The sequence below is a fragment of the Arvicola amphibius genome, chromosome 13 (genome assembly GCF_903992535.2).
Source record: "Arvicola amphibius chromosome 13, mArvAmp1.2, whole genome shotgun sequence".
NCBI lineage: Eukaryota > Metazoa > Chordata > Mammalia > Rodentia > Cricetidae > Arvicola > Arvicola amphibius.
The window spans coordinates 44,413,420-44,441,148 of record NC_052059.1 but is presented as its reverse complement, the minus strand read 5'-3'; the positions used below and the strand labels follow the sequence as shown (position 1 = coordinate 44,441,148).

Here is a 27,729-nt window from a genome sequence, read left to right as displayed (position 1 = left end):
CGGGTGTAGCACCTTACTGCCTGCTCAACGGTCAGCAACAGCCTAAGAATGGAGCTTCCCATCAGTGGGCGTGGTGGCTGTAGTGGAGGCTGAAGCAGATTTATCTCCAGTTCCAGGCCAACCTGGGTCATAGTTAGACTCTGACTCAACAACAAAGAGACTGGAGTTTTCCTTTTCTGGAGGAAAGGCCGGTCCCAGGATGTGCTAATGTCCCCAGAGGCCACCAAGCCCTTGGGTGAGAAGAGTTGCTTTGGCTACCTCTGCCCTACCCACTCCCAGCTGCCATAAAGCGAATGCTCAAAAACTTGAGCCCAGAGAAGAAAAACACGAGAGTTTGGTGTGGAAATGGAGCGTTAGTGGGGAACATTAGTGTGAAACAGAAATGTCACCAAGTTCAGAGTGGTAACAGCTCTGGAATTAGGAACACCTATCAGTCCCCAGCTCTGAACATTCTCATTAGGCCCTGTCCTGTCCCCACTGACATTAGTTCTCAGCATCTCTGGATGGATACTTGATCCTCAGATACTGTTCCATTCTGCCTGTCATCCCTGCTGAGACAGGAGACAATAGTGATTAATTTCCCTCCGACTACAGTTGGCCCATCTTCCTTGGGCCACAGCCCATGACAGAAAGAGACCCCACAATCCTAAATGGGCAGAGTCCTCCCTACCCCCATACACCCACCCAAAGGAAAACGATGCAGACATGTCTGGTATCCATGTTTATTTTACATTCTCTTCCGCAGGGGACCTAGATACTGGGGAGAAGCTGGGAATTAGGGCAGCAAGCATGTCTCCCTGGAAATCTATCTTCTGATAGGTCAGGGCAGTTGTGGGTCTTAGTTGCGGGGGGGGGGGGGGCTCAGAGTGTAAGTGGAGGCCCTACCCAGGGGGTCAGTTGCCTCTGGGAAGAGAAAGTCTTGAGGCAAGGCCTCTCACTGGGCCTTGAAGGCTGACAAGGTGTTCCCCACCTTGCTTGCAGGCCCAGCTGGAAGCCAGAAGGTAAAGTGGTGGCGGGCAAGCTGGTGAGAAGCGGGAGGCCTTTGGTCTCCACAGGGTAGGAGGCTGGTCCTTATTAGAGGAACCCCATGGGGGTGAAGCAAGAGCCAGCCCCCATTAGGGGAAACGCTGGGGGGTTGGGGGCCTGGGGGTCTGGTCTCAATAAGGCCGGCAGGCAGTCTCCACATCAGAGCAGACGTCTGTATTTGAGGGGTTGTGAGGGGGGTGCTGTCAAAGGAATGCCTGTGACGCGCGGGTGGGAATCAGTCCAGGGGACTTCAAGGGGGCTTGGAGGGAAGATTGCTGGGGTCTCGCTGCAGATGCTGGGAGCGCAGGTCCTGGAGGGGAGGATGATGTGGGGGGCCTCTCTCCCTCCCATAGTGCTACTGCTCCCCCACCCCGTCCTCGTTGGCTCCAAATTGCCACGGAGACCACTCACACCGGGGCTACATAATTTCCAGGGAATGTCCCAAATTTCTGAGTTCTCCGGGAGACACCTGGGAAAGGAAAGACAGGTTACACGGGTTAGGGCGCGCCCTCTGCTGACAGGACCTGGAACTGAAAGTGGAACAACGTTCTCACGGAAAGGACTCGATTTTCCTCTCCTCATTCCTGCCCCCTAGTGGCACACGCTGAGATAAGCAAGGCTGTACCTGTAAACCAACCAATGAAGACAACTTTGCACACAGCACTAGCTCCACGCTTTCTTGAGAAAACCGGAATCGGCAAGATGAATCACAGACATTCTATGGAGCAGAACCCACTGACCTAGTAAAGCACCTTAATTTCAGAGATAAGCACTATTCTGTTTAGGGGCAGAGCTAGGATGGTAAGCCAGACTTCTTGGCTTGCTAAGACCCCGGGAGAGGCAAGCGTCCTGGGGTGATGGAGGGAATGCACTAGTAGGAAGAAGCCTGGGCCTTTCATTCTCTTTAACTAATCTATACATAAGTGGCTACATGTGGCTACTGAATACTATACCAGATAGCACAGACCAGAGCATTGTGGCTTCAGCTGCAGAAAGGTGTGCTCTTCTTGTCTATACAAGTCTACAAAACTTCACTCGTGGTTAAAAGAAATTCAACAGCAAAAGCGCACATGTAAAATGAGACACAAGGGCTGCTAACCTCTGTGGTGTGAGAAGCGTGGCTGGCATTGAGCCATGGAGAATCATATTAGAAGGAGAAGACCATATCACTAAGGGGTCTATTCCTATGACACCTCCATCCAGGCAGAGCTCTGGTCCTTTGGGCCCCAAAGTCTGCTTGTTAGGAGGCAGGGCTTCTAGATTCACGTCTCTCCCTGGCCTCCCCTTTGAAGCCAAGGGAATACAAGGCTTGTCCACTCTGGGGAGTCTAGTGGGTAGGTCACCTGGCACCAGACAAGATCAACGTGAAGCTTCAGGTCTTAGTCCTTAAAGTGTAATGTCTTGGGCCAGTAGTGAAGGGCTGGAATATTAATTATATTGTTTCCCAGGTTGTAGGGAGTGGGCAGGGGCAGGGTACGAGACCATGGATGCTAGACCTGCTTGAGGAAACTGTGGTATGTAGAGAACGGGGGTCTGGAAGTCAGGAGTCCTGTCCCAAATGTGACTCTATCACTGAGCACACACTGAGGCAGTTTTCCCTGGGCTTTGCCTCTTGTCAGGACAGAAGGTAGGTGGGGGTGTTGGCTCCGAATCTTAACTGATTGGGTGCCACCACTCAAGTCTTCAGGGAGACCCTAAATTCCTCTTCCTGGCCTGCCCTCCCCTCCACAGGCTACATACCCACAAACCAGCCATCGTCACATTGCTGCATGACATCCACACGGTCCCCCTCACGGAGTTCCAGCTCGTCCTCGTTCTGGGGTCTGTACTGGTACATAGCCCGGTACCTGTGGGAGACGGCAACATGGCAGCCAGAGGCTTTGGGCTCCTTCCCAGACCCGCTGGCAGTTCTACCAAGAGCTGTCACTCCAGGTATCCTCTCCCCATCTCCTAAGCACCCAAAGACGAGCTTTGCTTAGGAGTTTCCTCAACCTATAGGTGAAGGAGGGTAGGACCTGGGATCAGTACTGTCCGCCAGCAACTCCCACCCAGGGCGAGCATCCTTAGTTGGTACTCACGGAGTCCAGTGTATTTCTGTGGTGCTTGGGGAGGAGGCCCCCAGGTCTACGGCATGACTGGTACCTCGAGGATGGGATAGGGCTGGCCCAGGAGTGCTGAGACCCTGGGGGTTCATGGGAAGGGCCACAAAGAGGAGGCATGAGGGAGAAGCAGTAGGCCATGAGTCCCTCAGAGCCTGATGAGTAGTCTCCATGCCGTTTCATCAAGCTCCCAGGCCCAGAAAGGTGGGCTCTGACTAGCTCGCTTCAGAGGGACCTGACTGTGGCCCCGGGCCCCAGGCAGGGTGAGCAGCAGCAAGGACAAAATGGGTCCAAGAAGGAGCCAGGAGCAGCTGTACCTGCTCAGAGAGGCGTGCTGGGTGAACATGTGGACCCAGGGCCAAGTACACAATGAAGGGCTGGCTGCCAAGCACCTTTGATCGGACCTACCCATCAGTCTTCTTCAGCAGGAACTCCCTCTAGAAGGAGACTCAAACCCAGAGAGTATAAGCCACTTGCTTGTGGGCCACACAACAAGCAAATACCAGAGCTCTGATACCTAACACTACTTGCCAAAGACATACACTGAAAAAAAAAAATGGTATCTTGAAGGCTCAGGAGGCCTAGCTCGTCACCCTAGTTGGCTGGGGTTCCACATAGTGCTAGATCCTAGCCATGCCTCCCTGAGCTAGAGGACAAAATAGTAGAACAACCTCAAGAGGATTAGGGCCGAATCAAGATGGAGCCATGCTAGGTTCTGCCCAGCTCCCTGTGTCTTTGTCCAGAGACTGTCCAGGAAGGATTACCAGTGTGGACCAGTGAGAAGATAGGAAGGCGGTGTGAGGAAGCAGGCCACCTTACCTGGGTTTGGGATCTGGGCTCCTGGAGGGTGATGGGGAAGGGGAAGCCAGAGCGGCGAGGGGAGGTCCGACCTCCCCAGTCTGTGGGGTCCACTTGCACTGAGGGGGAACTGGGGTGATAGGCTAGACGAGAAGTGGCTGTCAGGTGAGGTGATGTAGGGAGCTGGGGGCTATCATCGCAGAGCCGGAGTCGGGGTTCCCGATTTATCTGCACGTAGCTGGCCGGGAAGATGCCTTGGCGCCCCGTGCCTGTGATACGCCCCTCGTACCAATGTTCATTCACCTTGCGGATCAGGCAGATGTGCTCCCCCTGAGGGGTTAGAGAAGAGTTCGTGTTATCCAGGGTTCCCGGGGTAGCACACACCTGAGGGTGGTTCGCCTAGGTCATCTTCAGGCCTGACACTTTACGTGTTTGAGGGATCAGGCTCAGAAAGGGTCAGCAGGTTGTCTAAGGTCACACAGCTAAAAATGGAGGAGTCAAGAACAAACGGAAGACTAAGCTCTTCCTGTAGCAGGCAGTGCTGGGCTTTGATCAGGTCTTGCTCCTGGCAGGCTCATAACAATATCGATCCCTACCTCCAGTCACTATAGGAACTGTGGCTAGTTACATAGGTGCAAACCCAAAGTCCAGTTCAAGCTATGTGGCCTTAGACTAGCTGGTCTGCCCTTCTGAGCTTGGTTTCCTCATGGGTTAACTGGGATAACCAACCATAGTTGTTGCTGTGAGACACAGAATCAAGGGTGGCCTCCAAGCCACTGACAGATCTTAGCATGTTGCCACAACTCAGTCCTGTCCCTGACACGCATGTCCTGTGACCCTCTCCCAGGACAGAAGGTATTCTCAGGAGGACGGAGTAGAACAGTCACCATCTTAGCAGGCTACTCTCAGGATAGTGTCCCCACCCTCACTTCTGCCCAGCCCTCCAGCCCACCTCCTTCCCTGTCTGTCTTTGGAGCCAGCTTTCCTCGGAGGAATTCACTAGGGGCATCTGTAGGCTTTGCCCCCAATTCAACCAGAGGAAGGCCAGTTCCTCATCTCACAGAAACTTACCACTTTCTTCACCATAACCTAACACAAAACATACATTCATGTCAGTGACAGTCCAGAAGCCACACACACACACATGGATGTGCACATATAAGGGCTTCATGTTTGATACAGTACCCTTTACACACAAAACTTCTTTCTATCCTTTAATAATATAGATTATGATCCTTATGGTCAACTAACCTGCAGTCAATAAAAACACAATGTTAGGGTCAGACATGTTGGCTCAGATCTGTAACTAGTATTTGAGCAGCTGAGGCAGGGGGACTACAGGGAGTTCCAGGCTATCCTGGTTGGTCAGTCTGGATAACAGAGTGAGACACTGTTCATAACGTTCTTTCAAAACGGGAATAAACTGGCTAAGCCATGGCACAGGCCTATAATCCCAACTCCTTGGGAGGCCGAGGCAAGAATATCAAAAGTTCAAGGCTTTGAGGCTGGAGACGTGCTCAGTGGTTAAGGTATCCGATGTCCTTGCAGAGGACTGAAATTCCATTCCCAGCACCTACGCAGTGGCTCAACCATCTCTTACTACTGTTTTCATGGGATTTGGTGTTTGCTTCTAGCCCGCATGAGCACTGCACACATGTGATGCATACATATATGCAGGCAAACCACTCATACATATAGGAAAAAAGTTAAAGGCCTGCCTAGGCTAAAGAGTGAGTTCAAGACTAGCCTTGGCTATAAAATGAGTTCAAGGATAGCCTGAGCTATAGAGTGAGTTCAAGGCCAACCTGGGCTATAGAGTGAGTTCAAGGATAACCTGAGCTATAAAATGAGTTCAGGGCAAACCTGGGCTATAGAGTGAGTTCAAGGCCAGCCTGGACAACTTAGCAAGACCTGTCTTAAAATTAAAAGTAAAATAGGGGCCAGCCCGTGGTGGCGCACTCTTTTAATCCCAGTACTCGGGAGGCAGAGGCAGGCAGATTTCTGTGAGTTCAAGGCCAGCCTGGTCTACAAGAGCTAGTTCCAGGACAAGCACCAAAAGATACAGAGAAACCCTGTCTCGAAAATTAAAAAAAAAAAAAAAATCAAGAGTAACCTATTCAAGAGATTGGGAAAAAAACAAAATTCTGGGTATAAGCTTGAACATTTTTTAAAACGTTCATTTCATTTTAGTCAGGCCATGGTGGTGGCGCACACTTTTAATCTTAGCACTCGAGAGGCAGAGGCAGGCAGATCTCTGTAAGTTTGAAGCCAACCTGGTCCAGGACAGCTAGGACTACGCAGAAAAACACAGTCTCAAAAAAAAACAAAAATAAATAATTAATTAATTTAAAAAAAAGTAAAGTTCATCTCTTTCTGCAGGATCACCTCTGTTTCCCCCGCCCCACTCCACCACACCCTGCCTGAGCGCACCTTTCGGAAGGACAGTTCCACCTCCAGCTCTCCCTTGAAGGTGTACAGGGCCACGGCGTCTCCGTACTCCAGCACCTGGTATGTGGGTGACTTGATGGGCTTGGGGATCTCATCTGCAGGCAGCACCTGCAGGGAGGACGGGAGAAAAGCTTAGGCCTGATATTAACCGGACACACCCTGCGCTCCTGGAAGGTGGACAAGGCTGTCCCTGATTGGACGTCATACCCAGACCCTGACAGCCTGGGAGGTGGCAGTGGGAGTACAGGCAGGCTCTGTCATCTGAGAAGGCTTGCTGGGGGAAGACTTTTCAGTGCAGCAGTGTGCAGTGAGACAGGCAGGGCAGGATGGTGAATGCAAAGATAGAAGCCAGTCCAACCACGGCCTTGCCCTGGGCCACCCAAGCAAAGAAGGTTTGAAGAAGAACGACCCCATAGGCTCATATAGTTGAATGATTGTCCACTAGGGAATGGCACTATTTGAAAAGATTAGAAGGATTAGATGGTGTGTGGCATTGGAGGAGGAGGAAGTGTGGCACTGGGGTGGGCTTTGAGGTTTCAAAAGTCCAAGCCAGGCCCAATGATATTCATTCTCTCCCTCCCTCCCTCCCCCCCCCCCTCCCTCCCTCCCTCCCTCCCTCCCTCCCTCCCTTCCTCCCTCCCTCCCTCCCTTCCTCCCTCTCTCTCTCTCTGCCTGTGGTTCAGGATGTAGCTCTCTTGTTATTGCTCCAGCACCACATGGACCGCCATACTCCATGCCATGATGATAATGAACTAAGACTCTAAAATCGTAAGCAAGACCCTGGTGCTTTCTTTCATAAAAGTTGCCTTGGTTATGGTGTCTCTTCACAGCACTGGAACAGTGACTAAGACACACGGTCTAGGGGTCTTGGTCGCGTCCGTTTCCTCCCCGGTGGAAGGATTAAAAGGCAGGGGAAACCTTGAGTGCAACCGGCGGCGGCAACTCAGAAATCTCAAGCACAGAGAGAATTCCCCGATTCAGAATTGGTCTGCTGGACGGTTGACTGGCCCACAGCTGTCACATAACACACATCCTAATCAAACAAGGACTTTTTGGGCAGGTCCATCAGCAGGGGGACTTCTAGGAAGGACACAGGGGCTGATAAGGCCTTTGTTTGAAGCTGCCAAGCTTTTGTGTCAAGTCAGGAGAATAAGGAAGAAGCCGGCCATCTTGGAAATTCACCACAATTATTGCCTAGTCATGGTCCTTCTTCCTGTCTGACTGTCTACTAGGGCATCAATCTAACTCCTAGACTCTCAAAGTGTTCTGAGCTACAGAGTACCTTCTAAAACTGAAAATGTATTTATTATTATTACTATTATTATTTGCTTTGTTTTCTCAAGGAAGAGTCTCATTATATAGCTTTAGCTGTTTCTGTTTTGGGGATGGGGTTTGGTTTTTCAAAAGGTTTCTCTGTATAATAGCTCTAGCTGTTCTGGCACTAACTCTGTGGACCAGGCTGACCTCGAACTCACATAGATCTGTCTGCCTCTGCCTCCCAAGTGCTAGGATTAAAGGGATGTGCCACTAAGTCTGGCTCAATTTGTCCCCATGTCTTACTGCTCAGCACCAAGTGGCCCTTGGTTCAAGTCTTAGTCCCACTTCTCCTCCGGCCCCACCAGAGCTCTGAATCCCCATGTTATCTTGGTTGATCCTATTCATAAAAATCAACAAGCTAATCGACCATTTCTCACTAAGCTGTAGATGACTGATAGACTATCAGATGACTGTGTAAATTGAGTTAAACTTCAATGAAAACAGAGAGATTAATGTGTGGGTGGGTAGAACCTGTAATGCCTGTTAAAGCAAGGGACTGAATTACAATAGCCTACCCAGGTATCAGAGGAAATGAGAAGACAGTAAGTTAAACAATAACAACAACAACAACAACAACAAATAATAATAATAATAATAATAATATTTGTTCAAGCCCGGTGGCACACATCTTTGATCCCAAGCATTTGGGAAGCAGAGGCAGACAGATCTCTGTGAGTTCAAGACCAGCCCGGTCTACAGAGTGAGTTCCACACCATCCAGGGTGGATGCAAGTAAGAGCCTGACTCAAACGAAACCAAACCAAAAAAAAATTACAATTTGTGGGATGCAGCTAAAACAGTGTTTAGATGGAAATTTATGGTATCAAATACTATTATTAACAATCACCTAGTCAAGCATGAGTCAGGAGAAACATTATGAATCTGGGGCCAGCCTGGGCTACCTAGGGAGTTCCAGGCCAGCCTGAGCTGCCGTGCGACGCTTGTCAAAGGAAAAGAGAAAAAAGAAGAAAGGCTACTCCTTCACTCTGGCAAACTGAGCAAGGAAAGTAAACAGACGAAAGAATAAAGATGAAATTGAAAACAAAAATAACAGAGAAAAACGGATAAAAATCAAAGGTAAGCTATTTGAAAAGACTGGGGAAATAAATCTGTAAGCAGGATAAAAGAACACACAATCACAACACCAGGAATGAGAGGACACTCATTACAGGGATTACTAATGGCAAAGAAAGAACGGGGCCAAGGAGGTGGCTCACTGAGAGCAGAAGCCTGATGACCTCAGTTTAGATCCCCAGAACCCATGTAAAAGCCAGACACAGAGCCCGGGGGGGGGGGGGGGTTGCGCACACCTTTAATCCCAGCACTCAGGAGGCAGAGGCAGGCGGATCTCTGTGAGTTCAAGGCCAGCCTGGTCTACAAGAGCTAGGGTTTCTCTGTGGCTTTGGAGCCTGTCCTGAAACTCACTCTGTAGGGTTTTTCTGTGTAACAGTTCTGCTGTGCTGAAACTCACTCTGTAGCCCAGGCTGGCCTCAGACTCACAGAGATCCACCTGCCTCTGCCTCCCAAGTGCAAAAATAAATATTTTTAAAATATATGGGAATATTATGGACAACTTTATACCAGAGGCTTAGTTTGTTATGACTTAAGTCACAGATACTAAAAGTAACATATAGGTCTCAGCCTGCGTTTAGAATATGACTCTCTACTTAACACAGAATCTCTGTCTATAAAGTGAGATGATTATCGCTCCCTGGGCAGTGTGAGGAACAAACAGGAAACACGCCAGAACAAAGTGACACATTCACAGGCGAACTGTTACTCATTCTGGTTAGTTGAGATCAGGATAGAAATCAGAGATCAGGTCTCTGAGGGTTAAAATGTGAGGCACTTATGGGATGGTGGCTTCTGGGCGGGCAAGGGGCTCTTCAACGTCTCCTGGGCTGGCAGCCAGTTTGAGTCCTGGACCAGGTGATGTATAGGCCACAGACATTCAAGAGAGACAGCCTGGACTCCTCAAAGTTTTGCAAGAAACCTGGGGTCTGTGGTCTAAGCCTCTCCTAACACATGGAGCCTCCCAGCCTGCCCGTTCCACCCCTCCCACTCACCTCCACATAATTGGCTGGAAGATGCCTAGCCGGCCATGGTGCTCCCCCTCCAGCCAGTTCTTGTCCACTTCTTTGTGGATATAGACAATGTCGCCCTTCTGCAGAGTCAGCTCCCTGCAGATAAGAGCCGTGTACAGCACCGAGTTCCTGAGTCTTTCTTCTTCAGACTCTGCCCTGTACACCCGCCCCCTCTCCAGCCTTCTGCCCACTAAAGCCCTTCCTTACCCCCTCACAGTGCAGACTGCCCAGGCTGGAAGAGGAAGGGCTGAAAAGGCCACTTACTTGGGGGACTGGGCCTGGAAGTCAAACTTGAGCCGGGCAGCCTTCCTCTGGGAAAGGGGAGAGGATGGGACAGAGTGGGTTACCTCAGCCAGACAGGGTCCTGCCCAGACACTCCCTGACCCCTGACCAGGGGACTCTCTTACCTTCTTCTCCTCCTTCCTCGCAGGGCTGCTACCCCTTTCAGAGGCACTAGGCTCTGTGGAGAAGCACCACCTCAGCTTGAGGAGGTCAATGTCTGGGGGGGGATTGGGTTGGGATAGATTATGCTCCCCCCACCCAGGTCAGGCACAGGGAAGCAAGGACTCTGTGACCTTCCTGGCCCCCACCCTCACTTTCCTGGGGCACCACAGAGCTGTAAGAGAACTCCCAGAACAGGTAGGCCGTCATTCAGGGCCAACAAAAACAGAATTTGTCTTACCTCGGGCTGAGGAAGGGTAGACAAAATCTCTTCGTCCCAAGAAGGGGCTTCCTCCTCCATCTGCCATTCTGTGGGGGCTCAGGGGTCGGGAAGAACCGAAGTAAGGTGCATGCGGGGATCTGGGCCTCCAGGCTGAGGCCGTGCTGGAGGGACAGAGGCAGTGAGTCACCTGTCTGGAACTTCATGTCCCTCAGGGCTAGTCCTCATACATTACTGACCTCCCAAGCTCTCCCGCTGCTACCCCCAACCTGTCCCCTGCCTCCTAAGGCGTCTTTCCAGGTCTGGGACTCTCAACAGGATGTCCTACTTCCCGTGCAGCAGAGAGCCGGGAAGGGTGAGGCCTTGGTGTTAGGAGAGGAGGAGACCGCCCAAGGGAACGCGGGAAGTGTCGGGGCTCGGTCCCACTCCCTGCCGCCGCCGCCACCACAACCGGTGTCCCTGGCTTGGGGCAGGTGACCCTCAAGGAGTGGATAAGTCCCAACAGAGTTGCGGTGGGGATGCCCCTAGGCCACTTTTCCGATTTTCAGGCCCCTCCTCTGAGGTTCGCCCGTCCCCCACCGTGGGCAGGGCCATCGCCCCCTCGCCCGCCGGCGCCACGTCCCCTCCGTGGGGAACAGACCCTCTGCTCCTGCCTGCGTCTCTGCCACTCACCGGGCCGAGGGCCGCTGCTCTGTGGCGGGCTGCTCAAAGGACCGTCGTGGCGCCTGCGAGTTCTGCACGGGGGACACCGGACGTGATCAGAGCCTGGGACCCCAGGGCCAGGGCAGCTGAGGCCAGTGCCGCCACCTCCTCCGGAAAAGTTCGCGGCTTGGGAGGGAAGGAGGCCGGGGAGGGGCGGGACGCAGGGTCCTAGAGGCGGTCGCGAGCCTTCGCGCTGGGAGGAGGCACGGAGGAAGGAGGCTGGCCCGGGAAGCCAGGGCTGGGTCGGGTCCTGGGGTCCCTGGGGCTGCGGCTAGGGGTGGGGTCAGGCGGGGTGGAATATGGACTGAATCTGAGTTGGCGGAGAAGGATTCCTAGGGATCACTTAGAAAGTTGACACCCAGTGTTTTGAAGCTCAGACAAGGCTGAAGTCTGCCCAAGGTCGCCAGTTTCTAGGTTTGCCTGCTTCCCTCTGTTCCCTGCTGCTAAGAGTAAAGCCTTTCTCTTGAAGCTCTGGAGGCTGGTACCTTGGGGGATGGTAGGCGGGTCTCGATGGCCCGCAGGTCCTTGTCCAGCTCTGCACTCAGCTTGGCCAATTCTCTTTCTAGCAGGACCTGGGGGATAAGATTCTCTTGGGAAGTGCACTGTGTCGGAGGCTGGTCAGAGGTCAAAAGTGAGAGGCTGGTCCCACCAGGCCTCAGGGAAGAGACAAGGAGAGGTTTCAATGCCTATTAGCATGCTTCAGGACTAGTGGAAAGGTGTCCCGTCATCCCTGTCACCAGTCCCCAACCCAGGACTCCAGAGTGTCAAGAGTGCCTCAGCCTTTCCTGGCCTTTTTAATTTTGAGGAAGCGGGCAGGTGGGGGGGGGGGTTATGTTTTATTTAAGAACCTGAGGGCTTGCCAAATTTCTATTGGTTTCTATGGCCGCCTTCCATGGCGTGGTTTCACTGCACCTACCGACCCATCATCATACTGCTCATTCCAGTGAGAGCTGAATTTTACTCAAGCATGTGTGCGCGCGCGCACGCACACACACGCACAGGCGCATACTCGAGTATACACCCCACCACACACACACACACACACACACACACACACACACACACACACACCAGTCTCTTTTCTAGAGGAGCTGTCTCTGCCTGGCCAAACTCAACTCCACTTCACGAGTACCTCTGATAACCCCAGTTCACACTCACTAGTCTCTTCCTGCTCTGATCTCTACATAGGTGTTTACTAATCACCTACTGCATGCGGGCACTGTCCTTGGTGCTAAGGCTAGAGATGAAAATGCACGAGACTAGGGTAAGTTAAGAGCCTTGGGGCCCTGGCCTTTGTCCATGGCTAAGACCACAACACCCAGAGTCATCCTTGTTTACTGCTGATACTGGCGTCCGTCTGTCTGTCCTTCATTCCACCGGGTAGCACTCACCTCAATGGGCTGTGCAGGTTTCTCAACGGGGTCATCCACCAGTGGTTTCTTGGGCTGCAGGGTGGGAAGGGTACATCTAAGACGATGGCCTCACTTGGAACAGGCTCCAGCGGTGGGGTGTGTCCAGACATAGAGAACCCTGCTAATATTCTCACCTTATGCCCAGTTTCTAGTTCTTGCAGAAACTGGTTCCAGGAGTCTTCTGTCCAGACACTCTCTACTTTCTCTCGGCGTCTGGGCACCTGCATGGATGTGAGTAGCCATCACTAGGGCTGGGTCTACAGTCTAAAGGCAGGCCTTGGCTTCCCCGATCTGCCCACGGGTCCCTTCCTACGTATACATGCCAAAATCAGGGAATTATCTGCACTGTGTCAGCAGGGGGTGTGGCTGGAGAACATGCAGCTGGGGGTGGTGCTGGTGAGCAGGACGGTCTACCTGATTTGGGGGTTGGAGTCCCGAAGAGGATGGTCCAAAATTATAGTTAAAGGTGTTTCTAGATGGTTCTTCAGAGTGGTGCCAGTTTCTTCTGAACAAAAAGAAAATCCCACTTCAGATTCCTCTTAGAAAACTGAAGCATGGGTGAGAATGTGACCAAAGAAGAGGCTGCACCCCTCTCCTCTACCACTGTCCCCATTCCCACAAAAGGAGTCCGCCCTGCCCCCTTCCTGTGGAATTAGTGTGTGAGTTCCAGGTTTCAATCCAGCCTCGTCCCCCTAGTAGCTATGTGATCTAGTAACTATGGCAAGCTGTATGGAGCCTTGGGCTCAACACTGGTCAAATGGGAGTGGCATGCAGGAATGTGTGTTAGGTGTCCAGCTGCCAGCCTTTGCAAACATGGGTAGCCAAGACCTCTCTTGTAGCCTTGGGCAAAAGCATCCTGTATTTGTGTTTGGTGTGCTGTGTCCCAGTACAGCTGGCTTTCAAGCTGCCGTAGCCAAGTGGTCTTGTAAACCATTGCTATGGAATGACCCTTCACTACACTGTGAAGGCGTGTTGCTCTTATTGTTAATAAAAAAGCTGAGTAGCCTATGGCAAGGCAGGATTTTCAGGGCAGAGAGAATGCTGGGAAGAAGGGAGGAGTCTCGGGAGTCAAGAGGAGACGTGGAGAGAAGCAAGATGAACTGGCCTCGTTGAAAAGAGGCACCTTCACATGGCAGAGCGCAGATAAGAAATATGGGTTAACCTAAAATGTAAGACTAGGTATTAACAAGCCTGAGCTATCGACCAAGCATTTATAATTAATAATAAGTCTCTTTTGTTATTGGGAACTGGGCTGGTAGGGCAGAAAAGTCTGCCTACAAACCATAAGCCCAGGATATAAAACCACACACAATTCCAAGGAGAACTTGTGGGCATCTCTGCCCAGGAGACCTGGCAGGCAAGTGTTTTGGGTCTCTGGGCCTCAGGTTATGTGGCTTGGATGGAGTGATAAAACCTGTGTGGTCACCTCAGCCATCGAAGTGTCCTGCTGCCTCGGCTCTCCTCTAGGCTTCCTTTCCTGGCTGCCCTTCACGCCCCAGCCTCTAGTTTTAGTCTGAAAGTTACCCATGCCTGGAACGGCTGAATAGAGCTTATCAAATGATGGCATGTCTGAGCACAGGGTGAGGATTCATTGCCTATAATTATGACTCTGTTCTCATTTCGATAATAAAAAGGTGATCATGAGATGGAATGTGCTGTTTGCGGGAGGAGAAAGCGCTCATCATTTGGGAACCTGTGTGTTCGAATGCTTGCAGACTTGTTATGTGCCAACCACAATGCGAGATCAGACCCTGGCTCACTCAGTCCTGAAAATCTACCATCCAGTGGCCTGATTTAGACCTCAACTCTGGGTCCAATCTGGACTTTTGTCAATGCCTCCCTGATGACAAAGGCCATGCTAGTGAACTGAATTGTTCTCCGTGAAGGCACACACAGCTAGTGCACTTAACCACAGAGCAGAGCTCCAGGGGCCCATGCGGCACAGAGTTCCTGCAGCGCCTGCGTGCTCAGGCCAGGGCACCCCTTAGTCACAATCTAGTGGAAACCTGGTTCATCCATGTTACTGGTTTTCTCTCTGGTTTTAAAGTGGAAGATCACATGTCCTAGCTGCCCCTAACAGCTTCCATCCCCCAGTGTCCTGGACACACACAGTCTCTGGTCCCTGGTGCACAACAGGAGTGGTTCTGTTCCTGGCTGTCTTTGACCCTTGTGAGTGGGAATAGCTACAGTGGTGGAGACCTTCTAAGACCCTGTCGAACCCAATGGAAGAATAAAACCCTTCCCTGTCTGCTCCCAGGTTGTTCCAGCTTTGGCCACAAGGGGACACTAGTCTCTGTTGCTCACCCGCTAGAAGTCACTGATGTGCCAGGCCTGGAGGCAGGTCTTTGCTGGGGTTCTGGATGCCTGGAGTCTGCAGAAGAGGCACGCGAGGAAACCACTGGAGTGAAAGAAGACAGACAAGGACTAGGATTAGGTAATTATTTAAGGCGGTGGTACCCACCTCCATCCTAACACCTGGATTATGGCTCACAGGAATAGAGATAGGCTCCTGGCTAGTACATGGGCTTTGTACCAAAAGCTTTGGGGCAGGTGGGATCCCCAGATTCTCATAATTCAGAAGAATCGCATAAGATAATCATGTAAGAAAAGATGCCCAGGGAAGTCTGGTCAGCAGATGGCAAACAAGGGCTTTCTGGGCAGCCAAGGAAGTCTTAGTCACCTCCTACCAGGAGATTTAGTGTTCCCAGAAGTAGCCCTTAAAATCTTCTTGTGTGGTTTTTATGTAAAATGAATAAAAAAATTAAAAAAATAAACTTATTGTGTGGAACCACACCACTTGGGAGGCCCCCAAGCTCAGGCTACAAGTCACCAGACACAGACCAGTAAACCCATATCTCTCACCTTTGGGTGGGTCTTCCAAGGTCCAGTCAAACTGTAGATCTGGAGAACAGAAAGGATTGGTCAAGCAATAGGACTCAGAGTGAGGACAGGGCGCTCCAGCAGCCTGCCTAGCTGCTCCCAGCCTCCCTTCTGCCTGGAGCTGGGGTTGAGGGCTGAGTCAGGGCCTGAAGAATGTCCCGAGGGAGGTAAGGAATTAGGAGGGCAGCCTTTGGGAGGGCTTGAAATGCCTGCCTCTGGCAGACTTTGGGCCTGGGAGAGCCAAATGGGCGGTAACCACACCCTCTAACCCTCCTGATTTATTCCCCCACACACCCTCTCCTGACCTCTGTAGGCTTGTCCAGGCCATGCCAGCTTGTGGAAGCTGGGCTTCCTCTCTGTTTCCCTTCCCCACCTGCACCTCCTTCTCAAATACCTCACTTCTCCACTGCGCCCTGAACCACACCTCCCAGTGTGCAGGGCTTTCAGGGGTTGGGGTGAGGGAGGCCGTCTAGAGGCTTCTAAAACCCAAATACTTTGTTCAGGAGCCTGTCTTGACCTCCCTCTGCTGCTGGGTTGTCTACTTTTCCTCAAGAAACCATACTACCACATCTCTGGTCCTCATTCCTCTTTCCCAGAAGACCTGTTGTTCACTGTTGCTATGTCAACCACTCTGACCAAGGGCTCCGGACCTCCACGGCACTCAGCCTTATGGTCAGCTCCAAAGTCATCTAACTTGACTCAGTGGCAGCATCTGTCACAGCTTTTCCCTCTGAAACTCTGTTCTCTCATCTGGCTGCAGGGAGACTATTCATCTCTCCTCCATATCTGGAGGCACCTCCAAGGCTCTAGGCTACTTTCCTCCGATCAGGGACTCTCAGAACCCACATGCCTAGGAAGCTCAGTCCTAAGGACTATCTCTCCATCTCTCTATGGGATCTTAGCTAGTCCTAGGGCTTTTCAAACACATTCAGCCTTGTTTCCACAGGCTCCACCTCCATGGGTCTAACCAGGCCTCTTTGAAAACATAATTACATCTGTGCTGCACGTGGCCTTATTTCTTGTCACCATTCCCTAAACAACACAACAGTACAGTGTGCCTACAACTACTGAAGCAGCATTTACTTGGGATTAAATATAAGTAACCTAGAGGCAATTTAAGGTCTATGAAAGGATATATATGCAAGTAGATGCAAATATGAATACTTATATCTACATTTTATTGGTTTTTAAATTCTATTTTATATTCTATTTGTATGTATGTCAGTGAATCACATGTGTGTCTGATTCCCCACGGGGGACCAAAGGAGGGTACCAGGCCCCCCGAAACTGGAGTTACAGAGCTGTGAGCAGCCTTGTAGGTTCTAGACATTAAACCTGGGTCTTCTAGAGGAGCAGCCACTTACCTGCTGAACTATCTCTCTAGCCCCTTCAGGTTTTTTGCTTGTTTTTTTTCTTAGAAACATTTCTGTGTGTATGTGTGCACACGTGCATGTCACGGCATGTGTGTGAGGGGCAGAGGGGCAGGGTCGGTTCTCTCCTCCCACTATGTGGGTTTTGAAGATTGTCAGGCGTGGAAGTCTTTACCCACTGAGTCACCTTGCCAACCCACTTTTCATTTTTCCTTGAGATGGGACCTCACACCATAGGCTAGGTTGGCCTAGAACTCATGACAACCTTCCTGGCCCAGCTTCCCTGAGTGAGCCGCCCTGGAGTCCTGGATCCATAGCATTGGAATGGCACTTTATACAAAGGGCTTGTTCTTGCAGGGGTAGGGGAGTAGGGGAACCAATCTCCTTTGGATACTAAACGATAAGGAAGGCGCTATCTATTCCCACAATCCTGTTTATAGTTAAACTATAAATAAGAATGCCTTGGGGACTGGAACTCGCCATCTCTTTTGAGAGTCCCAGGTATTTCCTGTGCAGTTGAGATCCTGCCCTTGAACTAGCCTTGGACATTCCGCTGCCTACTCCACTAGAGTGTGACGTGCCTCAAAAACCAAAAGCCTCTTTTTTTTTTTTTTTTTTTTTTTTTTTTGAGACAAGGACCCATTATGTAGCTCTGGCTGTCCTGGAACTCACTGTGTAGACCAGGCTGTCTTCAAACTCACAGAGATCCTCCTGCCTCTGTCTCCTGAGTGCTGGGACTAATGCCATGTGCTATCACACCAAGTTCCAAATGCCTCTTAAACCTGCTCCCTCTGTACTCTAAAAACCCTTTCTCTAAAAACACAAAATGGCAGCACCAAAGGCAGGCACACTCCTGTGACCCCTGAGGCAAGAAGATCAAGAGTTCTAGGCGAACCTCAGCTATGTGGTGAGCCCAAGGTCTACCTGGAATACACAAGGCCCTGTCTGAAAAATAAAAAGGAAGCCAAACAGTAACTTCATCCTTCTACGTGCTCGGGTTTGAATTCACCCTTGAGGATGTTCTTTCCTGTCCAGAATTCCAGGACTATGTCTGAAATTCCCTGGATTCCCCACCCCATCCCACTGCCCCCTGCCCTGGTCTGGGTCACTTCTAGATGTAGACTGGATCAAAGCAGATTCCATGATGACCTTTTTCCTCCCGGTCTTGCTAATCAGGGGGACTGGTCCCCTTGCTCCCACCATCTCTTCTGTGTCTGCCAGTGTGGGTGATCCTTCCAGTCCCCATTGTCAGAGCTTGTCGCTCTGATGCTCAGAACTGCCCAGGCTTCCAGGTTTCTTGTCTGGTAAAAGCCAAAGTCCTCTCAGGGGCACCCATAGCCTCACAAGACCTGACCCTGTCAGTCTGATGGTGTCTCCTACGCGAATCCCCTCTCACTCCAGTGCAGGAATGGGCCAGGTGTGCTTTTCCCTGTGGGTCTCTGGAGCGTCCTCTGCTGGCACATTTCTCTCTACCCTTTGCAGGTTTAGCTCAGGGCTTCTCCCTGCCTGTTCTGGGTGAGGTCTCAGCCTAGCTGCGCTGGCCGCTCCCCAGTTCTCTTTGGTTTTATTCTAGCCTTTCCACCATCTGCCTACGGCAGATCTTATTAGAACAGTGTTCTGTAAGTCCTGAGAGACAGGCAAGGACTGACCCAACGCACAAAGCTCTCATACACAGCTCAGGGCTGGCTGTGTTCAGTGCTTCAAGAGGAGGAAGGACCACTGTGGCTGACACTATAACCTAACTCCGAGGGATCTCAGAAAGCTCCGGGAGGACATCAGGAAACTTGGATGCTCTGGAGGCCACTGTTGGCCTCAAGCATTGGTGACAGAGAAACTCCCTCCCTCTCTCCCTCTTCCTCCTTTTGCCCCTCTCCCAACTCACACACACACTTTCTTTTTTAGATTTTTGAGAAAGTCACACTTTGTAGCCTAGGCTGGCCTCAAATCTGTAATCCCCCTGCCTCTGCCTCTCTGAGTACTGGAGTTACAGATAGCAACTTCTTTTTAGGGAGGAGGGGTGGATATTCAAGACCACTTACCTTAGAACCTGGAGAGAGAAGAATCTCATAAGTCAGAAGAATCTCATAAGCAAAAAAAAAAAAAAAAAAAAAAAAAAAAAAAAAAAGCCCCTTTCCATCCCTCCCACAACCTCCATGTTGTTGGGAGTCTATTGGGCCCTGGGAGGATGTCTAACCTGGCATTTTCCGGTGAATTTGCTGGAACATTCTCCGATACCAGTCTCTGGGGCTGTCAACACTCTGAGATCAGAAAATTAAAATCAGGCCTCCCTGCTCACCCACGGTCTTCAGGTCTCCCTGCTCACTCATCCTTCCCAAGGAAAAGTCACGAGAGCTTTTCTAATGAGACCTTTCTCTGGGCACCTCGGAATCTACTTAGAAGGCTGGAGAATGTCTCTGGTGGTTCTCTGTGTGTGTGTGTGTGTGTGCGCGCGCGCGCGCGCGCGCGTGCATGCATGCATGCAGGTGCATACCCCTGTGCATGCAGAGGCCAGAGGAGAGCTCCGCCACATTTTTTTATATTTCCTTCATTTATTATTGGGGTGGGATGTGCGCATGCCATATTCCTATGTGGAGGCCAGAGGACAACTTACAGGAACAGCGTCTCTCCTGCTGTCACCTGGGTCTGGGGATCAGACTAGGAAGTCAGGAATGAGGGCCTGATGGCAAGAGCCTTTATCTCCTTGAACCATTTCACCAGCTCTCTACCTAATTTATTTTTATTCATTTCTTTTTTCAAGATGTTTTTATGTGTGTGTTTAACTTGCATCCTCAGAGGTCAAAAGAGAGTGTTGGAGCCTCTGTAATAGAGTTATGGGCAGTTGTGAACTACCGTGTGGGTGCTAGGGATCAAACCCTGGTCCTCAGCAAGAACAAGTAAGTGTTCTTAGCCATGGAGCCATCTCTTCAGTCCCTCATTTTTATTTTATTTTATTTTTTGAGACAATGTTTCACTAGGTAGCCTTCGGCTTGCCTGGAACTCACAGATCACAGAGATCCTTGTGCCTCTGCCTCCTGCGTGCTAGGATTAAAGGTGTTCATCACTATGACCAGCTGATTCATATCCACTTTTTTTTAAAATAGTCTCTCTCAATGGCCTGGAACTCATCAAGTACTCTAAAGTGGCTGGCCAGTGAGGTCCAGACAGCCTCCTGTGTCCACCTTCCCAGCACATCATGCTGAAATGATAAACATGTGCTACCATGCCTACCTTTTAAAAAATTGGTTTTAATTTACTTTCATTTTTAAATTAATAATAATTAATAAATAATATTATAAATAATACAATATTTAAACTTTTAAATAATTGAATTTTAATGTAATTTTCTTTTTAGTTCCAGGGACTAGAATTCAGGCCCTCAGGCTTGTATGGCAAGCACTGTACTGGCTGAGTTATCTCCTCAGACTTGTTTCTCTATTCCCAGCGCTTTGACAATGATCATGTTTCCTCACGAGGAAACAAAAGTAACACTGTAGGGGGAGAAGGTATTTCACCTAACCCACTGCATCTGGACCTTACAGAGCAGGAAGAATGTGTGACTATGAGGAAATATGGCTGGCCCCAAGATATGAAGGCAACAGAAGGTCAGGGCCCCAGAAGTCCTGGTGGGATACAGGATCCTTCCCTGCCCGCCGTGGCATGAGGCAATCTCGCTTAGGACTCAGCCAGTAAATAGGCAGCCATTCTGTGGGTGCTATGCCAAGCCAGTGGGGTACAAAACTAAGAAACATCCTTGCTAGTTTCAGCCCTTAAGGCTGTAGCTTTCCAGTTTTGAGATCTGCACCATGTAACACCTGACTCAGATACACAAGGTGTGGGCACGGCCTTCCTGACTCAATCCCAGTCTACTCATAGAAATAGAACTCAGGAGGGTCTCTGGGCCCTCTCTATCTGTGACCCCCAGCCCTGGACTCACAGATCGGGGGGCAATGGGCATGCCGCTCTCATCCACGGGCCCGATTCCCTCGTACTTCACCCAACGCTTGTCCCGCCGCTTGCTGTCCTTGGTCCATGTGGCTGACCAGTTCTGGGCATGCTGGGAGACGGGTTGCTTGAGGCTTCCAGAGGGCCGGCTCCCAGGGCCTGGCCAGGTCTGATACCATGCTGGGTCTGTGAGAGGTGTGTATAGACATTAGCTGAAAGGCAGGGGTCCACGCCTAGCCTTGTTTGTCTCGTCGGACATCAATCCCTGTGAGCTCGGTTTCAACCCCTCCTCATCTGGCTGTGTGATATGGACGCCACAAACCTCCCCATCCCCAGCAGCGCCCCAGGCTTCAGCTTATTCACTTCTTTAAAATGAATTCTCAACGGATTCTGTTCCGAGCAGCCTGTATGTATCCCCACCCCCATTCGGTTTTCCTAGGACTGTGCTAAGCGTTTGCAGAAGGACGGCTGGGAATCACAACGAGCAATAAACGCCGCGGAGACATCCCAGCTAGGGTGCGGCAAGACAAGGAATCTGGACTGCAGAAGGGTTGGTAGGGGAAATGGGATTGGACGGACTCAGACTTAAATTCTGACTCTAGCTCTGCCACCTACTGGTCGTTTAAGTTGAGGCTCGTCCATCGCCCTCACCGGTGCCTCAGTTTCCACTTGTATAAACGAAGAGCAATTTCAGCGAAGATGTAGTGGTTTCTAGTCTGCGTCACTGTACCCAGCACAAAGACCCTCAGAGGGGTCCGAAACTCATCCCCCCAGGCATGCATTCTGCGCTGTGTCCCCAGCTCCCTGCTTCCCCAGCAGAACGTTTCATTTCTAAGTAGTGCAGTCTAATGGCATAAGTGCTCCAGGGCCAGATGGCCAAGGGTGTGGACCTCAGTGCAACCTCATCTACTCCTACTCCGAGCATCTCTGAGACTGGATCCCCACTGGGAAGATGCCCATAACGACCTCGGACCTTGCTTGGATGTGGATGGATTAGATGAGGGGAGGCTTGTGAAGTCTGTCCGGTGCTGCCCCGCTGTAAGTGTTCAACAATCACTTGTTAAAGGCCTGAGGTCCTTTGCACAGTGTTTGACTCAGGACTATGAATGCTCAGTAAAGGATGCCCATCTCTCTCGGGGCTGAATCGTCCTGAGGAGTCCCCAGGAGCTCAGAGACCTTAGCGCCCAGATGGCAGGCTCTAAAGCTGCATCCTCCACGTCCTTTTGGCTTGCATGAGAGTCCCCGGCGGGGGGTGGGGGGATGGAAGGCAGTCCCTGTTCTCTCTTGAGCCAGCACTTCTCACCCCCCATCTGAATTACTGGCCCAGTCACAGTTCCCTTGACTCCCAAGGCCGTGGCTCCCTGTACACGTCCTTCCCTTGTCGAGAGGGAGGGAAGGGCTGTGTCAGCTTGTTCTCTTTTCAAGGTTCCTGTCTCAGGATAAGCGCGATCACCTAGAGAACCCTAAACTGAATTCGCTGTTCCCTGGGGGAACTTCTCATGGCCTTGAAAGATCCACTCCCTTCCATCCGGCATAGGGGATTTGCCCCATAACCCTGCATGTAAGGTTCCTAGAGCAGAGTGGACCCACCTGGATGCTGGGGACCATCTCTCCTGGGTGGGGCACAGCCATTGCACACAGTCCTGGGCGCAGGGTCATGGAACTGGAAATTAAGGGTGTTGGAGCAACCATTCCGGATCACAGGCACCTGTGGAGAGGGGCCAGGAGCAGCCAGCTCAGGGCCCAGAGGTTCCACTGGAGTGGGAAGGGTTAGCAGCCAGGGCATAGCCACAGTCTGGCCTCCTGGGGGTAAGCCACAGGGAGCTTTCTTTAGACTGTCCTCCCTCCTGACCCTTTCTGTCCCCTGCTCTCTCACCTGGCCTGCTAATGTCCCCACCAACTGCTGGCCCGCCAGTGTACCCCCCCTTTTTTTTTTTGGCTGTTCACTCACCCTCGTCCCCCGGGAGGATGGGCCTATATGGGCTCGTAGGTGATCAGGAATGAAATCGTCCAGGCTGAGCCCAGCAGGGAGGCCTTGCATGCTTGGGTCAAGGTTGGAGGACACAGGATGTGCCAGCTGCTCCTTCGTGTGTACTCTGCTGGGAAGGAGGAAGGAAGAGAAAGCCTTGCTGAGCTGGACTGCCTGGGCCCTCTTGACTCAACCCACGGGTGGGGGAGGAAGGTAGGTTGTGGGAGGGGATTATGACCGGCTGGGTGGGAGCGCTCAAGGGCCCAGGAAACAGGCAGCTTTGGGCACCGGCCTGCAGGCTGCCAGTGCGGAGGACTCCCAGAGGCACAATGGACTTCTTGTTAGGCCCAGGGTAGGAGCGCTGGGTGGGAGTGGGGGAGGGGAAGCTAGGCAAGGAGGAGGATAGGGAGGCTGGCCAGGAGCAGGCCTGCAGCCTGCTGACCACCCCTCCGGGGGCTCTGTGTGCCAGGATAGCCAGCTCCCCTAGAGGGAAGGCCCAGGGGAAGTCGGGCAGTTAGCAAAGAGGACCTGGGCACGCAGGACTTTGTTTCCATTCTTCTGCCACTCTCATGCCCTGGGTAGCATCTGCTTGCTCATAGCCACAAGGGCAGCCAACATGGAGGCCTCATACCTGCTGACCACAGGAAGCAGCCAGCAGTGCCCTCATCCCTACCAGGGCCAAGGAGAGCATGGGAGCCTTGCCAGGCAGGGCAGCCAGTCCTCTGGGGATCAAGGGACTGTGGGCTATCTACTGGCCTCCTGTGCAGATCATGGCTCCAGAAACACTCAGGGCCAGTGGTAGGCAATATGGAAAGCAAAGCTGCAGACAAGAAAACCTGCTCCCACCCTGGGAGTGGTGCTGAGTTCTGGAAGCTGCTCTCTTGCACACTGACAAACACTCCCGTACCCATACCCGTACCCATCCTCCCTGGCTGACAGCATCATGCCTGACAAGGCCTCACTCAAGAGGTCAGCATAAGGGAGCACAGAGTACCTGAGAGATGGAGGCATGCAAAGGGGGACCCAAAGGTGGGTACAAGAGGACAAAGAGGTCATGGTTCAAGGGCACAAAGGAGTTTTGGTGCCCAGAGAGCTATGGGGTAGAATCTGTGCTTCTTCCTCTTCACGGCTGGACAGAGCGCTAGTGGAATAAACTTGAACCACCTTTTGGACTAGACTTGCACGTGCCTCTGGAGTTTGTAGCGGCTCCCAGCAAGGACACCAGACACCTCAGGAGGTGTCCTGTGTGTGGCCAGAATATATTCGGTGTTATGAAGATATGACTTGGGGGTGGGGATGGGTGGGGATGCAGGATGGATCATGTGAGCAGCATGGAGTTAAGATGAAAAGAAGGTCCCAGGAGCATGTGTGGCAAACAGTCATATGAATAGCATAAGAAGTTGTGGGGGACCACTGGGGTAAGACGGACAACAGAGGCCTGTGGTTCCTTGCCGTTCATACTCAGTTCCAGCTCAGGCATTGGCATGGATTCAAAGGAGGCTAGGATAGCACCCCCTCTGGTCTGCATTGTGGGGATTCTTTCTGACATCTGAGCAGCCTTTTGGGACCCGGCCAACCCCATCCCTGAGTTTGTGGGGAGGGGAGGTGCAGCCCACCAGCTGGATCCAATTAGAGCACTTACCAAAAGCCAAACATGCAAACACACCCCAGTTCCCGCCGCTGGGCTTTCCTCCCAGGGAAAGTGAGGCAAGGCAGGACCAAAGAGGCCCAGGCAGACTAGTGTAGAGCTACACCCCCCCCCCTCCTCCCGCGGCTTGGCTGCTGGCTTGAGGCCAAGTTGCCCTAAGCATCAGCAGCTGTACCCATCAGCTGACAGGCCTTCCTTCCCTAACGTTAGTGTCCCCACCCAGCATCCTCTCCGGGGAAGAGGGTTCAACCCCCATCACCACCTGTTTGCAGGAGCTATAGACGCTGGGATACCTCAATCTGCTCCTTTCCCACTCAACTCCACTAAAAGCATTCCCAAGAATACACAGGGGTAGGATGGGGCCGGAAGGTGGTCCTGGTCTTTCTCCCAGCAGGCCTGCCTGGAGACATTAGGCAGAACCTAAGAAAGACAGCCGCCTCCAGGAGAATTGGAGTCCGTCTAGCATAGAACAGGTGTCCATACACCTCCCATTCAAGCGCCCCTGCACCCAAGCAGCCCTCTCCAAAGAGCTGGGAGAATGAAGTACTTCTAATTTTGGTAGACTCCTTCCCACCTCAGAGTGAGGCCCTTATGGTGGGGGACTTTGCCCTCTGCTTTTCCAGGTCTAATCAAACTACAGCTCCCCACAGACAGGGTCAGGGTTTTTCCGAGCGCACTTTTTCTGCATTGCTGGTAATGGAACTTCACACAACCTCAGAGGTTGGGATCCCGGGGAACGGGTTCTAAGCCTTCGCTCCTGTCTAACCCATGCTGTGTCTTGCCTCTTTCCTGCCCCTTGGCGTTCCCGCACCTACCTTCCCCCGGCGAGCAGGTAGGGGGACTCGGGGCCGCCCAGGAGGGCAGGAGCATCCCAGCCGGCTCCTGCTTGGCGCAGCCGCGGATCGCCCTCGGGGAAAGAGGGCAAGGAGAAGTGCGGGCTGCCAGCGGTCGCGGCCCTCGTGACCCGTCAGGACGCTAGGCCAGGCCAGGCGCTCAACGAGGAAGAGGGAGGCCGAGGGGGGCGAGCTGGGAGGCAGGACCCTGAGAGGAGTGCGGCGGGAAGGAGTTTGAGGCTCTGATCTGGACTGTGAGCCCGGGTTTGTGCTGGGGTGAAGTGGAGGGGCTGGCTACTCCCTCCCTCCACTCCCGCGGGTGCCCTCTGTCCCGGCTGCGCGCTACGGGGACGCTGTGGCCCCTTGCCCAGGGGGCCGGGCCCGCCAGGAGGCGGCGCCGGGAGGGGCCACTGAGGGTCCCAGGGGAGCCCGCTGGGTTTCCCAGATGCCTTCCCCGGCCCCCACCGCAAAGCTGGCGTCGGAAGGGGGGCGGGCGGGCTGGTGTGGGGCCACTCAGAGTTTCCAGCGACATTTCCAGGGTGTGGGAACAGCGAGCTGTTCTGCAGAGCTAGGACAGAGGGCAGGAGTGATAGTGCCAGAGTCCGGGTGGAGCCAGAATTAGATACACAGCCCTCAGCCTGGGATAGGCAGGAGACAGGACCGGAGGCAGACAGGCTGGGACCGAGATAAGGGAGTCCCATAGGCAGGGTGGCCTAGGAGCGAAGGCAGCGCCCACTTGGGGAGAGAGTTTGTGCCTGTCTAAGCGCGCGGCCAGGAGTTTGCAAACAAACGCGCGTGTTCTGGCAACGTGAGGGATGCTCACACACGTGTAAATTTTAGGGAGGAAATTGTCCTAAGAGAACCAGCGGTTCCCCTGGACGGGCAGCAGCACTAAAGAGGACAAGGGTGGGGTCCCTTGGGCGGGGATGAGGTTAGGAGGGTCTTGGTGTTCCCATTCACCGTTTTGTTTTGATCCTGCTTTTCCGCTGTTCCTGCGGTGCTGACGCGGATCCCAAAGACACCACCCACTGGCTGTCCCTCCTCTGTGTCCCTCCCTCCTCCTCTCCTCCAGTCTCTTGGCTGGCAAGCACCGTGGCAAATGTTTGCTGACAATGGAAACCCTGGAGTACTTCACTCACTCCTGGGATACCCAAGTACCCAACAAGCCAACCAGTAAAAAATGGTTTCTGATCCACTTCAGCTCGGTGTTGGGTATGGTCAGTGATACCCACTGCAGTTTGACGGGTGCTCGAGGCACCCTGAGTTTTAGTGGTTTTCAACACGTTACCTAGCACCCTCACCTCTTATTAGCTTCACATTTCCCCAATTGTGGGAAAAGAGCTGTTTGTGCTGTCCTCAGACAAGATCCCCTGGGAAACTTAGGCCCGGGAACAGCTCAAGAGATGGATGTGCCAGGGCTCCCATGGGTGCAAGCCCTAAGGAAGACGCTTGGCAGGCTCCCACAGATGTAAACCTCCTAACGGGGCTCCAGTCCTCAGTGGTGAGGTATTTTAACAAAGGCAGGTATTGCACAGTTCAGGGCGGTTATTTGAAATGCCCTGTGAGGTCTCCTTAGAGAACATACACCTGCCTTTTTAAGAAGGCTGAAGGGAGAGGGGTGAGGTGGGTTACAAGGCCCACAGACCTCAGGAGTGGAGGAGTTCTGGGACCCTCTTTGAGGTCAGGCTGCAGTATGCAGAATTATCCATCCATCCCCGGGAAGCAGCCTCTTCCTCCTGTGGGATTACAAATCCTACCCATTTCCCCCTTCCACGTTTTCCCACCTGTCAGGATCCCTGGGGTTAAGAAGGGTCACATCACTTTCGTTCTCTTCCTTGTTCTCCAAAGACGACGGAGCTGAAGATCTTCCAAGTCCAGGAATCCTGGCCATCCCCCTCAGCAGGAGCGAACTTCTTAGGCTCTAGGGCTCTGACCTGGGCTCCAAGATAAATATTTAATGTAGAGGGTGCCGCTGAGCTGCCAAAGGTTCCAGCTTCCTGTTTCTCACAAGAGAAGGTACAGCTATGGACAAGGAGCTGAGGACAGGCTACCAGTCCCATCTCTATGGGAATGGGGAGTCCGGTAAACAAGTCTCAGAAGCCGCATGTGGGGAGGAGGGGGGGGCACTGGAGAGCTGAGCTTTTGCTTAGTTGCTTCAGCTCTGCCTGGCCACTCAGGCCCCGACTGGCTCAGCACCTCTCAGGCTGGAGCCTGCTGTGTTCGCAAGTATTTGGTTGGCCTCACAAAACACAGGATGCAAGATTGCTGGGACCGTGGGTTAGAGAAATCCAAGGAAATTTGAATAATCCCCTTTTCTGTCCATATTTAGGGAGAATTCCTCCTCTTTTAAGAAGATTAAAGAGAAAAATGTAGCAAGGTTCTGAGATTGCACTAAGAGCCAGGTGTCCGGTTTCCCGACTCCTCCTCCCGAGCTTCAGCTCATGGCTGCTGCCTGCCTGACTCACAGCCGGGCAGCTTCCCATGGCACATCAGAGCCAGGAAGCATTGTCCCACAGAGCGCAGCTCTGGTCAGTATGCCGT

At 52.3% G+C, this 27,729-nt stretch overlaps 1 protein-coding gene across 1 annotated transcript; it reads right to left on the bottom strand.

Annotated features, from left to right (window-relative positions):
- Positions 1-708: 708 nt before the first annotated feature.
- Sorbs3 (sorbin and SH3 domain containing 3) lies at positions 709-27,729 on the bottom strand. Its single transcript, XM_038310070.2, is given in 22 exon segments — positions 709-1,495; positions 2,767-2,873; positions 3,105-3,208; positions 3,945-4,253; positions 6,354-6,479; positions 9,754-9,773; positions 9,776-9,867; positions 10,036-10,082; positions 10,179-10,231; positions 10,454-10,596; positions 11,105-11,166; positions 11,620-11,706; positions 12,526-12,579; positions 12,681-12,767; positions 12,961-13,051; positions 14,851-14,944; positions 15,409-15,447; positions 18,991-19,054; positions 20,731-20,924; positions 22,329-22,446; positions 22,690-22,837; positions 26,973-27,729. Coding segments are annotated over 22 exon segments (2,208 nt in total). The 5' UTR covers positions 27,080-27,729; the 3' UTR covers positions 709-1,433.